The sequence below is a fragment of the Cetorhinus maximus genome, chromosome 13, assembly GCF_964194155.1.
Source record: "Cetorhinus maximus chromosome 13, sCetMax3.hap1.1, whole genome shotgun sequence".
NCBI lineage: Eukaryota > Metazoa > Chordata > Chondrichthyes > Lamniformes > Cetorhinidae > Cetorhinus > Cetorhinus maximus.
In genome coordinates, this window is record NC_135891.1 from 75625921 (window position 1) to 75643124 (window position 17204).

Here is a 17204-nt window from a genome sequence, read left to right on the forward strand (position 1 = left end):
GGACTTCAATATCCATCACCAAGAGTGGCTTGGTAGCACCACTACTGACCGAGCTGGCCGAGTCCTGCTAGACTGGGGCTGCGGCAGGTGGTGAGGGAACCAACAAGAGAGAAAAACATACTTGACCTCATTCTCACCAACCTGTCTGCTGCAGATGCATCTGCCCGTGACAGTATCAGTAGGAGTGACAGTCGTTGTTGAGACGAAGTCCCACCTTCACATTGTGGATATCCTCCATTGTGTTGTGCGGCACTACCACTGTGCTAAATGGGATAGATTTCGAACAGATTTAGCAACTTGAGACTGGGCATCCGTGAGGCGCTGTGGGCCATCAGCAGCAGCAGAATTGTATTCGAACACAATCTGTAACCTCATGGCCCACCATATCTCCCACTCTACCATTATTATCAAGCCGGAATCAATGTGCAGGATTCATTCAAGTGCAGGAGGGCATGCCAGGAGCAGCAACAGGCATACCTAAAAATAAAGCGTCAACCTGGCGAAGCTTTTACACAGGACTACTGGTGTGCCAAACAGCATAAGCAGCAAGGGATAAACAGGGTAAGCGATCCCACATCCAACAGATCAGATGTAAGCTTTGCAGTCCTGCCACATCCAGTCGTGAATGGTGGTAGACAACTAAACAACTCACTGGAGGAGGAGGCTCCACAAATATCCCCATCCTCAATGATGATGGAGCCCAGCACATCAGTGCAAAAGATGAAGCATTTGTTACAATCTTCAGCCAGAAGTGCCGAGTGATCCATCTCGGCCTCCTCCTGAGGTCCCCAGCATCATAGATGTCAGTCTTCAGCCAATTCGATTCACCCCATGTGATATCAAGAAACGGCTGATACTGCAAAGGCTATGGGCCCTGACAATATTCTGGCAATAGTACTGAAGACTTATGCTCCAGAACTTGCTGTGCCCCTAGCCAAGCTGTTCCAGTACAGCTACAACACTGGCATCTATCTGGCTATGTGGAAAATTGCCCAAGTATGTCCTGTACACAAAAAGCAGGACAAATCAAACACAGCCGATTACCGCCCCATCAGTCTACTCTCGATCGTCAGTAAAGTAATAGAAGGGGTCATCAACAGGGCTGTCAAGCAGCACTTGCTTAGCAATAACCTGCTCACTGACGCCCAGTTTGGTTTCCGCTAGGGCCACTCAGCTCCCGACCTCATTACAGCCTTGATTCAAACATGGTAAAAAGAGCTGAACTCCCGAGGTGAGATGAGAGTCACTGTCCTTGACATCAAGGCCACATTTGACAGAGTGTGGCATCAAGGAGCCCTAGAAAAACTGGAGTCAATGGGAATCAGGGGGAAACGACGAGTAACCCACCTCCTGACTCCCCAAAGCCTGTCCACCACCTACAAGGCACAAGTCAGGAGTGTGATGGAATACTCCCCAGCTGCCTGGATGAGTGCAGCTCCCACAACACTCGAAGTTTGACACCGTCCAGGACGAAACAGCCCGCTTGATTGGCACCACACTCTCAAACATTCACTCCCTCCACCGCCGACGCACAGTAGCAACAGTGTGTACCATCTACAAGATGCATTTTAGAAATTCACCAAAGCTCCTTCGACAGCACCTTCCAAACCCACAACCACTATCATCTAGAAGGACAAGGGCAGCAGATAGATGGGAACACCACCACCTGGAAGTTCCTCTCCAAGTCACTCACCATCCTGATTTGGAAATATACCACCGTTCCTTCACTGTCGCTGGGTCAAAATCCTGGAACTCCCTTCCTAACAGCACTGTGGGTGTACCTACACCACATGGACTGCAGCGGTTCAAGAAGGAAACTCACCACCACCACCTCAAGAGCAACTAGGGATGGACAATAAATGCTGGCCCAGCCAGCAAAGCCCACATCCCATGAATGAACAAAAAAAATTGTGAATAAGTGTAAGTTACCCACTTTGTTAGGAAAAAAAGGAAAAGGCAGAATATTTCTTAAATGGTGAGAGGCTGGGAAGTGCAGGTGTCCAAAGGGACCTAGATGTCCTTGTTCATGGGTCACAAAAAGCTAACATGCAGGTGCAGCAAACAATTAGGAAGGCAAATGGTATGTTGACCTTCACCGCAAGGGGATTTGAGCACAAGAGTAAAGATGTCTTACTGCAATTATATAGAGCCTCCGTGACATCTCAGCTGGAGTATTGTGCACAGTTTTGGTCCCCTTACCAAAGGAGGGATATACTTGCCATCGAAGGAGTGCAACGGAGGTTCACCAGATTAATCCCTGGGATGGCGGGATTGTTTTATGAGAAGACTAGGTCTGTATTCCCTAGGGTTTCAAAGAATGAGGAGTGACCTCATTGAAATTTACATAATTCTTACAGGACGTGACAGGGCAGATGTAGTTAAGATGTTTGCCCTGGCTGGTAAGTCTAAAATCAGGGGACTTAATCTCAGGATTAAGGATAGGCCATTTAAGACTGAGATGAGGAGGAATTTCTTCACTGAGGGTGATGAATCTTTGGAATTCTGTATGCCAGAGAGCTGTGGAAGCTTAATCATTTAGCATGTTCAAGACAGAAATTGATGAATTTCTGGAGACTGATGTCACAGGATGTAGAGAGAGAGTGCGGGAAAGAAGCATTGAGGTTGATGATCAGTCATGATCTAAATTAATGGCAGAGCAGGCTTGATGGGCCGAATGGCCTACTCCTGTTCCTATATATATCTAAATACCCTTCTGTTTTCCTGGAATGGCAGAAGCTATTTTTGTTTCTTTCCAGCTCAGCCCCTCAGGAATTTCACCCTGTACCTTTCATGTCTGTTACACAGTACAATGTGTCACTGAATCAATGGCTCACGGAGGCTGAACAAATAAGTGGCTTATCTAAGAAGCTCAATACTTCCCATTAAACTTTTTTTTGATTCTCCCTAACTAGATTAATTCTCTTATTGCATTTACAAAATCCCAGTAGCATGTGAGACTCATGGATTTTGACTCCACTTCAGGTCATCAATTCATGGGAAAAGCAATAACCAAAGCAACAGCCAAGGAGACTCCAGGAAGCGGGAGAATGATGATAGGAAGGACAAACGCAGAGAAAAGGATGAACACAAATACAGATCTTCACATTCAAGTAAGGGATGTTGAGAGAAGCCTGTGGGAAGTGATGTTGGAGAGTATTGGATTAGTACATAATCGGGCGGCCTAGCTTTGAATCACTTACCAGGTGTAGGAATGTAAGCCTCCTGTCTGCTAGCTGTAAGGGTCCTAAATGGAATGAGCTTGAGAAATATTTGTCCCTGCCAAAATGAGCATAAGTTAGCAACTAATTTGTTGTATAACACACAAAAGCTGCAAAGATGGTTGTAAGTTGGGAATGGAAATGCTGCACCAAATCATTTGGTGATGTTTTCTCCTGAGGTTGAGTTTAAAGTTAATTACTTGGGTGGCTTAGAGGATGTGTTCCTCTCTGTCTGGCCTTATACCTTGCTTGGGTACACATGGCATTAGGCATGGAAGTGCTTCTCCCAAGCATTGAATATACCTGATGAGCCCAAATACACCAAAAATAAATCCAACTTATGAGTCGTACTGGTTTGAGTTAGAGCAAGTGGTCCCTTTTTTTGGCCTACTTATATTCTAAATCTCAGCTCAGATATCTGTGATCAGGGTGTAAACTCCAATTAGTAATCAGGAAAGCACCCTTCTCACTTGTCATACCCTATTGAAGCCCAGCAGTTTTTCCAGACATCTATGTTCATGTTCTTCCTGTATGTCTAGTCAGCTGCACTCATGTAAAAAAAAGATTTTGTGGCCCTAATTGATTCAGTGAAGGGGAAGTTATTGTGGAATTAATTAATTAATAATTATTATTACATTCAAGCAAAGTCTACCAAAAGTGCAATGGCAAGCCAAAGAGCAGCACCCACTGTTAAACTTGCCATTGCCTAGTTAATGTCGATGGTATTTTGCCCTGTTTTGCTGGAAGTGCGAAAGGAAAATGGCAAGATGCTGGCTACAGGATTTCAGGGATCCAATCAGATTGAAGGATTGTGAATTGACCAGCTCAAGAGAGATTAAGTGTAAATTAGAACAGTGAATTCAATATCAAATTAGATAGAGAGAGAAATAAAGAAAAGGAAATATTGGATTAAGAGAGGGGAAAAATGAGAAAGTGTTAAAAGTGGACAGCAATAAAATACACGACAATAAACATGCAGGTATTACGTGGTCAGAACATTGTGAATCCATACTGTTGGCAGTCCTACTCCTCCAGTATATCAGTTACTGATGAGCTGCTTACAGATTCCTACCCACCCTCCAAGAACTTCAAACATTACCATCAGCAGCACAGAGAAGGAGGGAGTCCCAGACAGGGGTCCACAAATTAATTGACCCCAATCAATTTGGTTGGGCACTCTGGCCCTACAGCAAACCACCTCACTATGTGCAGACTGCCGAAGTGGCAGCTCCCAGGATCAGGGTGCCCCTTCCTTGTTGGAAGAGGACCCCAGGATGGCATAAGCTATGAAAGTCAGTAAACAAACTGAAATCTCATCCTGCAGGTAGGGGTTCAGAACTCAGCATGATACACCACAGGAGATGCAGCCAAACCAGAATATTTGGCTCATCTGATTTGCTGTACATGCAGTGGCCATTTTAATAGTGAACATCTGCAAATAAATGACATCTGCAAGTCCCTCAAGTATCCCTGATTTACAGGTCCACTGCAATTCTTTCCAGTTTTTGATTTTTTTTAAATCAGAGCTCTGTGTTACTGACAAAACCCTGCCTGTTGCCATTATTTGCTGAAGCGAAATGGACAAGTGTTGTCACAATGTATACATATCAAAGAACACAACAGTGGTTTAGTGTTGTCTAAAAGGTGTTGTTTTCTGTCTCTCTCTTTAGGAACCCAGAGTTCAGAGAGGAAGAGGACAGGGAGAGAGAGGAGTCGGAGCCCAGAGAGGCGGAGGAGGAGTCGGAGCCCAGAGAGACGGAGGAGGAGGAGTCGGAGCTCTGAGAGGCGGAAGAGGAGTCGGAGCTCTGAGAGGCGGAGGAGGAGTCGGAGCTCTGAGAGGCGGAGGAGGAGTCGGAGCTCGGAGAGGCGGAGGAGGAGTCGGAGTTCAGAGTGGCGGAGGAGGAGTCGGAGCTCGGAGTGGCAGAGGAGGAGTCGGAGCTCGGAGTGGCGGAGGAGGAGTCGGAGCTCGGAGTGGCGGAGGAGGAGTCGGAGCTCGGAGAGGCGAAGGAGGAGTCGGAGCTCGGAGAGGCGGAGGAGGAGGAGTAGAGAAAGGAGTCTCAGTTCAGAGAGATGGAAAAGTAAAGAAAGGAGGAGGGTAGGTTCATTGTTAGCATGAGTAATTCTTGCAACTAAACACAAAAGAGTTAGAGATTATGATATGTGTTGGAATACCAGGCTGAAATTTATCCATATGATACTATTGTCAATGCAGTTCTTGCAGACTGAAGCACGGATGCTCACATTAAGCTAATCCAAGAGGTTTAATAATTTCTAAAAGCTCTGATGTGTGTATTGCTTCTGTTCAAAATAATTAACTTGTAACAAAACAAAAGGGATGTGAGTTGTCTGTAGAGTTTGTGCTACAGTCATCTGTTACTGTAACCCCATTTCTGTATAACATTGTTTGGTATCCAATTCAGGTTATTTTTTTGAATGAGGTTTTTAAACCCAATCCCAAAATGAAATCAATTTCATGGAATCAGTAATGTTGAATGTGCGGTGATCCTGAAAGAGAGATGGGGATTTTTTTTCTTTCCTATGTGGGGAAAGTCTTGCCTTTAAAGGCTTTTGAGAGCTACTTGAAAAGTGGACCAGTTTACTGTAAACCCCACAAAAACGATTGCTGAATTTTAATTCCTCTGTTTTTTAGACAGTTGTGAACATTTGCATTGGTTAACCACTAGGAGTTAAGTTCATGAATTGGTCCTTTTTTTAACTGGGGTGTGAAGCTGTAGAATATCCACTTTAAAAATACTTTATAAACTTGTTTTTTTCCTGGATTTACTGCTTGAAATGCCCTGCTGCTCAGACTGAAACTACTCACAGGCTCAGCACGTGGTAATTGTCATCTTGTGCCCGTGGATTCACAGTGTTGCTGCTTCCCTCCTCACCCCGTATAGTGCGTTAGCTCATTTTTTTTCATGTAGTTTTGTAAATCCTGATCCTGATTCCTTGGTCCATTTTCCCCCTAAAAGACTCATGATCCCCTGATTTTGAAATTGCTTTTTCTGCGCTTGGTGTTTGGTAAATTTCACACTTGTGAATAGGTAGTTAGCGTTGGGGAATATTGTTTTAGACAAAAAGAAAGGCTTGCTTTTATATGGTGCCTTTCATGACCACTGAACATCCCAAAAGAGCCAGTGAAGTTCTTTTGTAGTGTAATCACTATTGTAATGCAGGAAACATAGCTAATTTGTGCATATCAAATTCCCATGAACAGTAATGGGATAATGACCAGATAACGTGCTTTTTATGTTGATTGAGGGATTAATATTGACTAGGGCACCAGGTAGACATCCCATCCTCTTTGATGATATGCCATGGGATCTTTTAAGTCCACCTGAGAGGACAGACAACCTCATTTTTTAACCTCATATCTGAAAGACGTCATTATCTTGTCTTAGACAGTGATTGAAGATGGTGAAAGGTTCTTGAGTACTTGGGAATCTCCCTGAATGTTCACTTTTGAACCTAGACAATGAATGTTCACTGGGTATTCAACTATGGAGGGAACATCACAATATTTGCCTGATTTTCCTGGACACTGCAAAGGCTATAGGTCTCAACAACGTTGCAGGTGTGCTGCAGAACGAGCTATTTCTCTAGCCAAATCATTCCAGTATAGCTACATTACTGATATCTACCCCACAATGTAGAAATTATCTGGCTATGTCCTTGTCATCAAAAAGAAAGACAAATCTACCCATCTTAATTACTTCCCTTCAGTGTACTCTTAACCATTAAGTGATGGAAGAATTTGCTGACCGTGATATCAGATGACATTCTTTCACCAATAGCCCTCTTCTCAATGCTCAGTTCTGTTTCCACCAGGACCACTGCGCTTGAGACTTCATTGCAGCATAGACACACGCTGAAATCCTGTGCCCTTTTTTATTCACTCATGGGATGTGGGCATCGCTGGCTAGGCCAGCATTTATTGCCCATCGCTAATTGCCATTGAGAAGGAGGTGGTGAGCTACCTTACTGAGCTGCTACAGTCCATGTGGTGTAGGTACACCCACAGTGCTGTTAGGGAAGGAATTCAAGGATTTTGACCCAGCAACAGTGAAGGAACGGTCATATATTTCTAAATCAGGATGGTGTGTGGCTTGGAGGGGAATTTGCAAATGGTGGTGTTCCCATGCATTGCTGCCATTGTCCTTCTACATGGTAGCAGTCGTGGTTTTGGAATGTGCTGTCGAAGGAGCCTTGGTGAGTTCCTGCAGTGTAGATGGTACACACTGCTGCCACTGTGCATCGGTGGTGGTGGAGGGAATGAATGTTTGTGGAAGGGTGCCAATCAAGTGGGCTGCTTTGTCCTGGATAGTGTCAAGCTTTTTGAGTGTTGTTGGAGTTGCACTCATCCAAGCAAACGGAGCGTATTCCATCACACTCCTGACTTGTGCCTTGTAGATGGTGGACAAGCTTTGGGGAGACACGAGGTGAGTTACTCGCCACAGGATTCCTAGCCTCTGACCTGCTCTTGTAGCCACAGTATTTATATGGCTAGTCCAGTTCAGTTTCTGATCAAGGTTAACCCCCAGGATATTAATAGTGCGGGATTCAGTGATGGTAATGCCATTGACTGTCAAGCGACGATGGTTAAATTATCTCCTGTTGGACATGGTCATTGCCTGGTACTTGTGTTGTGTGAATGTTACTTGGTGGCATAGTGGTAATGTCACAGGACTAGGAATTCAGAGGCCCAGGCTAATGCCCTGGGGACACGGTTCAAATCCCACCATGGCAGCTGATGGAATTTAAATTCATTTAATAAATCTGGAATTAAAATGCTAGTCTCTATAGTAGTGAAACCATTGTTGATTGTCATGAAAACCCATCTGGTTCACTAATGTCCTCTGCTGTCCTTATCTAGTCTGGCCTACATGTGAACCCAGACCCACAACAATGAGGTTGACTCTTAAATGCTCTCAGAAATGGCCTAGCAAGCCACTCAGTTGTATGAACTGCTACAAAGCCTACAAAAAGGACTGAAATCAGCCAGATCATCATGTCCTGTTCCACCGACAGGACAGACCCACCAGAGGTGGCGGCATAGTGGTATACAGTCAGGAGGGAGTTGCCCTGGGAGTTCTCAACATCGACTCTGGACCCCATGAAGTCTCATGCATCAGGTCAAACATGGGCAAAGAAACCTCCTGCTGATTATCACCTACCACCCCATCTCAGCTGATGAATCAGTATTCCTCCGTGTTGAGCACTACTTGGAGGAAGCACTGAGGGTGGCTCGGGCACAGAATATATTCTGGATGGGGGACTTCAATGTTCTTTGCCAGGAATGGCTCAGTAGCACTGCTACTGACCGAGCTGGCCGCATCCTAAAAGGCATGGCTGCTAGACTGGGTCTGTGGCAGGTCGTGAGGGTATCAGCAAGAGGGAAAACCTACATGCAGCTGCCCATGATAGTATTGGTAGGAGTTACTACCACATAGTCCTTGCGAGACGAAGTCCAGTGTTCACATTGAGGATATCCTCCATCATGTTGTGTGGCATCATTGCCATGCTAAATGGGATAAGTTTCAAATAGATCTAGCAACTCAAAAATGGGCATCCATGAGGCACTCTGGGGCATCTATGAGGCACTCTGGGCCATCAGCAGCAGCAGCAGAATTATATTCATTCATAATCTGTAATCCCATAGGCCAGCATATCTCCCACTCTACCATTACCATCAAACCAGGGGATCAATCCTGGTTTAGTGAACAGTGCATGAGGGCATGCCAGGAGCAGCAACAGGCATACTTAAAAATGAGGTGTCAACATGGTGAAGCTACAACAGAAGCAGCATGCAATAGACAGAGCCAAGTGATCCCACAACCAACGGATCAGATCTAAGCTCTGCAGTCCTGCCACGTCTGCCAAGTGATATCAAGAAAACCTGACAATATTCTGGCAATAGTACTAAAGACTTGTGCTCCAGAACTTGCCATGCCCCTAGCCAAAGCTGTTCCAGTACAGCTACAACACTGGCATCTACCCAGCAATGTGGAAACCTGCCCGAGTATGTCCTGTCCCCAAAAAGCAGAACCAGTCAAACCCGGCCAATTACCGCCCCATCAGTCCACTCTCGATCACCAGCAAAGTAATGGAAGGGGTCATCAACCGTTCTATTGAGTGGCAGTTACTCAGCAATAACCTACTCGTTGATGCTCAGTTTGGGTTCCACCAGGGTCACTTAGCTCCTGACCTCAATGTAACCTCAGTCCAAACATGGACAAAAGAGCTGAACTCAAGGTAGTGATTGCCCTTGACACCAAGGCAGCATTTGACCAAGTCTGACATCAGGGAGCCCTAGCTAAACTGGAGTCAATGGGAATCAGGGAGCAAACTCTCCTCTGGTTGGAGTCCTACCTAGCACAAAGGAAGATGGTTGTGGCTGTTGGAAGTCAATCATCTCAGTCCCAGGACATCAGTGCAGGAGTTCCTCAGGGTAGTGTTCTAGGTCTAGCCATCTTCAGCTGCTTCATCAATGACCTTCACACCACCATAAAGTCAGAAGTGGGGATGAAGTGTTTGCTAATGATGTTCAGCATCATTCACAGCTCTTCATATACTGAAGCAATCCATGCCGAAATGCAGCAAGACCTGGACAACATTCAGGCTCGGGCTGATAAGTGGCAAGTAACATTCGTGCCACACAAGTGCCAGACAATGATCATCTCAAGGAAGAAAGAATCCAATCATCTCCCCTTGACATTCATTAGTATTACCATCACTGAATTCCCCATTACCAACATCCTGGGGGTTACCATTGACCAGAAACTGAACTGGACTAGCCACATAAATTCTGTGGCTACAAGAGCAGGTCAGTGGCTAGGAATCCTGTGGCAAGTAACTCAGCCCCTGGCTCCCCAAAGCCTCTCCACAAGGCCCAAGTCAGGAGTGTAATGGAATGCTCTCCACTTGCCTGGAGGAGTGCAACTCCAACAACACTTAAGCTTGACACCATCCAGGACAAAGCAGCTCAATTCATTGGTACCCCATCCTCCACCTTAACCATTCACTCTCTCCACCACCAGCGCACAGCAGCAACAGCGTGTACCATCTACAAGATGCACTGCAGCAACTCACCAAGACTCCTTAGACGGTACCTTCCAAACCCGTGACCTCTATCATCAAGGGCAGCAGATGCATGAGAACACCACCACCTGCAAGTTCCACTCTAAGCCACACTTCACCCTGATGTGGAAATAAAGCGTCGTTCCTTCACTGTCCCTGGATCAAAATCCTGGAATTCCCACCCTAAAAGCACTGTGGGTGTACCTACAACACATGGACTGCAATGATCCAAGAAGGTGGCTCACCACCACCTTCTCAAGGGCAATTAGGGATGGTTAATAAAAATGCTGGCCTAGCCATCGAATATCGTGCCCTGTGAAAAGAATAAACAAAGATGTTAGGGCAGCTGACCAAAAGCTTGGGTGTAGAACTGCGGAAGAAAGCAGAGGGTAGTGCTGAACGATTGTTTTTAGGAGTGAAGGGAAGTTTACGTGCAGTTCCCCAGGTTTGGCACTTGGTCAATAATATAAAAGCAAAATACTGTGGATGCTGGAAAGCTGAAACAAAAACATAAAATCCTCGAAAAACTCAAAAACAGAGTCAACGCCTTGAGTCCTTATGACTCCCCACTGATTTTCTTGATATGTATTAATGGCCTAGACTATGGTGTGCAGGGCACAATTTCAAAGTTTGCATGTGACACAAAACTTGGAAATATTGTGAACTGTAAGAAGATAGTGAGAGGCTGCAATAGGATCCAGGCAGGCTGAAGGAATGAGTGGATATGTGACAAATGAAATTTAATACAAAGAAGTGTGAAGTAATATGGTTTGGCAGGAAAGTCAGCCTAAAATGAAGGGCACGGTTCTAAAGGGGGTACTGGAACAGAGAGACCTGAGGGTTTATGTGCATAAATCGTTGAAGATGGGAAGGCATGAAAGTGGTTAAAAGGCATACCAGGTCCTGGGCTTTATAAGCAGATGCATAGAGTACAAAACCGAAGTGAATAACTTCGCACTTATACACGTTATACTGCATCTGCCATGTATTGCACACTCACTCAACTTATCTAAATTGCCTTGAAACCTCTTTACATCCTCCTCACCACTTACATTTCCACCTAGTTTTATGTCGTCATCAAACTTGGAAATATTACATTTGGTTCCCTCATCCAGATCATTGATATATATTGTGAATAGCCCAAGCACTGATCCCTGCAGTACCCCTCTAGTCACCGCCTGTCACTCTGAAAAAGACCCATTTATTCCTACTCCCTGTTTCCTGTCTACTAACCAATTCTCAATCTTGTCAATATATTATCCTCAATTCTATGTGCTTTAATTTTGTACACGAACCTCTTATGTGGGACTTTATCAAAAGCTTTCTGAAAATCCAAATTTCATCCACTGGTTCTCCCTTATCTATTCTACTAGTTACTCTCCCTTATCTATTCTACTAGTTACGTCCTCAAAACATTCCAGTAGGTTTGTCAATCATAATTTCCGTTTCCTAAATTCATATTTACTTTGTTTAATCCCGTTGATATTTTCTAAGTGCCCTGTTATCACATTGTTTATAATAGACTCTGGCATTTCCCCTACTGCTGATCTTAGGCTAACCGGTCTGTAATTCCCTATTTTCTCTCTCCCCTCCTTTTTTAAATAGTGAGGTTACATTTGCCACCCTCCAATCTGCCAGGACTACACCAGAATCTACAGAATTTTGGAAGATGACAACCAACACATCCGCTATTTCCATGGCTACCTCCTTTAGTACCCTGGGGTGTAGATTATCAGGCCCTAGGGATTTATCAGCCTTCAGTCCCATTAAGTTCTCCAGCGCTATTTCTTTTACAAATACTAATTTCCTTCAATTCCTCCTCACTAGACCCTTCGCTCCCTAGCATTTCTGGGAAGACTATAGACCAGTTAGTTTAACGTCTGTCGTTGGGAAGTTGTTGGAATCCATTATTAAGGAAGTAGTAATTGGCATTTGGAAAGTTAAAATGCAATCCATCAGAGTCAGCATGGTTTTATTTAGAGTAAATCGTGTTTGACTAATTTGCTAGAGTTCTTTGAAGATGTGACAAACAAAGTGGATAATGGGGATCCTGTAGATGTCATATATCTGGACTTCCAGAAGGCCTTTGTTAAGTTGCTGCACAAAAGATTAACATACAAGATAAGATCACATGGATTTAGGGGTAATATATTAGCTTGGATAGAGGATTGGCTAACCAACAGAAAGCAGAGAGTCGGGATAAATGGGTCTTTTTCTGGGTGGCAGGCTATAACAAATGAGCCCCAACTATTTACAATCTATATCAATGACTTGGATTCAGGGATAGAAGGTACTATAGCTAAATTTGCAGATGACACCAAAAAGGGCAGGAAAGTAAGTTGCAATGAAGAAATAAGAAATTTACAAATGGATTTGGACAGGTTAGGTGAATGGGCCAAAATTTTGGCAGATGGAGTTTAACATGGATAAGTGTGAGGTTATCCATTTTGGTCGGAAGAATAAAAAGGCGACTTATTATTTAAATGGAGAGAAACTTCAGAATGCTTCAGTGCAGAGGGATCTGGGTGTCCTCGTGCATGAATCGCTGAAAGCTAGTTTGCAGGTAATAAGGGAAGTAAATGGAATTTTGGCATTTATTGCTAAAGGAATAGAGTATAAAAATAGGGAAGTGTTGTTGCAACTGTACAAGGCATTGGTGAGACCGCACCTGAAGTATTGTGCACAGTTTCGGTCCCCTTACTTGAGGAAGGATGTAGTTGCATTGGAGGAGGTTTATTAGATTGATTCCAGAGATGCGGGGCTTGTCTTATGAGGAGAGATTGAGCAGCTTAGGCCTATACGCGCTAGAGTTTAGAAGGATGAGAAGAGATCTAATTGAGGTATATAAGATGCTAAAGGGTATAGACAAAGTAGACGTAGAGTGGATGTTTCCCCTTGTGAGGCATTCTAGAACGAGAGGCCATAGTTTTAGGCTAAAGGGTGGTAGATTTAAATCAGAGATGAGGAGGAATTACTTTTCTCAAAGGGTCTTGAATCTGTGGAATTCACTACCTCAGAGTGCAGTGGATGCCGTGACACTGAATAAATTTGAGGAGATAGACAGATTTTTAATTAGTAACAGGTTGAAAGGTTATGGGGAGAGGGCGGGAAATTGGAGTTGAGACCAAAATGAGATCAGCCATGATCGTATTGAATGGGCAGGGCAGGCTCGAGGGGCTGAATTGCCTACTCCTCCTAGTTCTTATGTTCTTATGTAAGTTATTTGTGTCTTCGTCCATGAAGAAAGAACTAAAGTAGTTGTTTAATTGCTTTGCCGTTTCCTTGTTCTCCATTATAAATTCTCCCATTTCGAACTGTAAAGGACCTACATTTGTCTTCATTAATCTTTTTCTTTTTACGTGCTTATAGAAGCTTTTACAAACATGAAATAGGAGTAGAAGAAGGCCATTTGCCCCCTCAAGCCTGCTCCGCCGTTCATTAAGATCATGGCTGATCTGTTTGTGCTTTGAATTCCCATCTACCCCCCCCATAACTTTATGTTGTTAGGCAAGGGGATCAATCTACCTCCGCCTTAAAAAAAATTCAGTGACCCTGCCTCCACCACCTTTGGAGGCACAGTCCAAAGTCGCACAACCCTCAGAGAAAAAATTTCTCCTCATCTCTGTCCTAAAAGGGCAACCCCTAATTTTAAATCAGTGCCCCCAGTTCTGGACTTACCCAGTAGAGGAAACTTCCTTTCTACACCTACCTTGTCAGTACCATTCAAGATCTTATATTCTTCAACCAAGTCACCCATCACTCTTCTAAACTCTAGTGGAAACAAGCCCAGTCTGCCTAACCTTTCCTCATGAGACAAGTTGCTCATTCCAGGTGTCAAACTAGTAAACCTCCTCTGAACCACCTCCAACACATTAACATCCATCCTTAAATAAGGAGATAAAAACTGCACGCAGTATTCAAGGTGCAGCCTCATCAGTGCCCTGTGTGACTGAAGCATAGTGCCCTCACTTTTATGTTCAATTCCTCTCATAATAAAGGATAGCATTCCATTAGCCTTCTTGATTAGCCTTATCTGAGGAAGGATGTTCTTGCTATAGAGGGAGTGCAGCAAAGGTTTACCAGACTGATTCCTGGGATGGCGGGACTGACATCTGAAAAGAGATTGAGTCGGTTAGGATTATATTCGCTGGAGTTCAGTGAAGAATGAGAGGGGGATCTCATAGAAACCTATAAAATTCTAACAGGGCTAAACAGGGTAGATGCAGGAAGGATGTTCCCGATGGTGGGGGAGTCCAGAGCCAGGGGTCACAGTCTGAGGATACGGTGTAGACCATTTAGGACTGAGATGAGGAGAAATTTCTTCACCCAGAGAGTGGTGAGCCTGTGGAATTCGCTACCACAGAAAGTAGTTCAGGACAAAACATTGTGTGGTTTCAAGAAGGAGTTAGATATAGCTCTTGGGGCGGAAGGAATCAAAGGATATGGGGAGAAAGCGGGAGCAGGCTATTGAGTTGAATGATCAGCCATGATCATAATGAATAGCGGAGCAGGCTCAAAGGGCCGAATGGCCTACTCCTGCCCCTATTTTCTATGTTTCTATTACATGCTGTACCTGCATACTAACTTTTTGTGACTCACGCACAAGAACACCTAGATCCCTCGGAATTCTGCAGTCGTTCTCTGTTTAAGTATTACTCTGCTTTTTTGTTCTTCCTGCCAAAGTGAACAACTTCACATTTTCCCACATTATACTGCACCTGCCATATTTTTGCCCACTCATTCAACCTATTTCCATCTGCAACCTCCTTATGCCCTCTTCACAACATACTTTCCTACCTATCTTTGTCTTATCTATCATTTTTAGCTATCATAAATTTAGCTATCATGCCTTCACTCCCCTCAGCTAGGTCATTGATATAAATTGTAAAAAGTTGAGGACTCAGCCCCAGCACAAACCCCTGCGGGACTCCACTCGCCACATCTTGCCAATCAGAAAAGACCCAGTTATGCATACTCTGTTTTTGCCAATGAGCCAATCTTCTATCCATGCTAATATATTACCCCCTGCACCATGAGCTTTTACTTTCTGCATTAACCTTTGATCAGCCTTATCAAACACTTTCTGGAAATCCGAGTACAGCACGTCTACAGGCCCCCCTTTATCCACAGCGCATGTTACTCCTTCAAAGAACTATAATAAATTGGTTAAACATGATTTCCCTTTCAATAAAACCATGCTGACTCTTCCCGATTACCTTGAGTTTCTCTGTGACCAGCTAATACCACCTCAATGATCAGTTCTAACACTTTCCCCACGACAGACATCAACCTAATTGGCCTGTTTTCTGCCTCCCTCCCTTCTTGAATAGAGGGGTTATATTTGCTACTTTCCAGCCTGATTTGCTACTTTCCAGAATCTAGGGAATTTTGGAAAATTAATACCAACTCAACTACTACCTCATGAGCCACCTCTTTTAAGACCCATCAGGACCCGGAAACTTGTCAGCCCACAGCTCCATCAGTTTGCTCAGTACTGCTTCCCTAGTGATTGTAATTTCACCAAGTTTCCTTCTTCCTTCCGCCTCCTGATTACAGCTGTTACTGGAATGTTTATTGTATTCTCTATAGTGAAGACAGAAGCAAAATATTTGTTAATTTCATCCACCATTTCCTTATTAACTCCCCATTGTCAATCTCTGGAGGACCAACACTCACTTTACCTATTCTTTTTCTGTTTAAATAACTGTTGCTCAATACCCTCAATACTCTTGCTGTCTGCTTTTATGCTTCTAGCTAGCTTCCTCTCATAATCCAAATTTCTTACTTATAATAAACCTTTTAGTCATTCTCTGCCATTCTTTATTTTCTGACCAATCATCTGATCTGCTACTGATCTTTGCTCAGTTAAATGCTTTTTCCTTAAGTTTGATGCTTTCATAGAGTCATAGAGGTCTGCAGCACAGAAAAAGGCCCTTCGGCTCATCAAGTTTCCTTTGTTTAGATTTAGCACCATAGTTTCGGATTGGACTACTTTACTTTCCATCCCAATGAAGATTTCTATCATGTTATGGTGACTGTTCCCTAAAGGATCCCGCACAACAAGATTATTAATTAACCCCTTCTCATTGCACAATACCAAATGTAGAATAGTCTGTTCCCTAGTTGGTTGGCAAGTTGACTCTGGCTGAGGCATTGCTCACTTACCTGGACCATCTTCATAAAAATTTTGGCTACTGGAGCAGGTCAATGCTGGGTATTTTCAGGGTCACCTCCTGACTCCAAAGCCTCTCCACCATCTACAAGGCACATCAGGAGTTTGGTTTACTCCCCACTTGCATGGCACAGTGCAGCTCCAACAATACGCCAATTCCCAGCTTTAAAACCACTGCCTCCATGATGTCTAAGATGTTATCTTAATTATGCTAATTAGCCTGGGCATACTCTGTGATGAATGAGCATGGGTTGTGATGACTTGTTCAGTCTCTGCTCCCAATATGTCCTTACTACTCTATTGGAGATGCTGCACTAAGTTCAAGTGTAGCTGTGAAGTGCCACAATACTTTGGGAATGCCCTTAATTTGAAGCCAGCTATCTCGGTTGTCAGCTATGGCTCAGTGGATAGCAGCTCTGAGTTGGAAGGTCATAGGTTCAAGTCCTGCTCCAAGAAATTGAGTACGGGATTTAGGCTGACGTTTCAGCACAGTACTTAGGGAGTACTGCACTTTTGGATGTGCTGTTTTCGCCTAAGACATTAAACCCATGTCCATTTCCCCTCTCAAGTGCCCACAAGAGATCTTGTGGCATTATTTTGTGCCACGCAAGTATTGAGCAATGATCATCTCTAACAAAAAAGAATCCCCTTGACATTTAACGCATTAACATCACTGAATTCCCTACCATCAATGCCCTGGGGGGTTACCATTGACCAGAAATTTAACTGAACCA

The 17204-nt window shown here is 44.0% G+C and overlaps 1 protein-coding gene across 2 annotated transcripts in view; it reads left to right on the top strand.

Annotated features, from left to right (window-relative positions):
• LOC144688712 (uncharacterized) overlaps window positions 1-17204 on the top strand; it is a 97431-nt gene that overhangs the window by 54415 nt on the left and 25812 nt on the right. The window contains exons 9-11 of one of the 2 annotated variants that reach the window (XM_078555586.1): window positions 2983-3110; window positions 4889-4946; window positions 5058-5313. In XM_078555586.1, the coding sequence (XP_078411712.1) occupies window positions 2983-3110; window positions 4889-4946; window positions 5058-5313 (442 nt within the window). Of the gene's footprint in view, window positions 1-2982; window positions 3111-4888; window positions 5314-17204 lie in introns of both variants that reach the window. The other variant, XM_078555585.1, reaches the window with a different exon arrangement.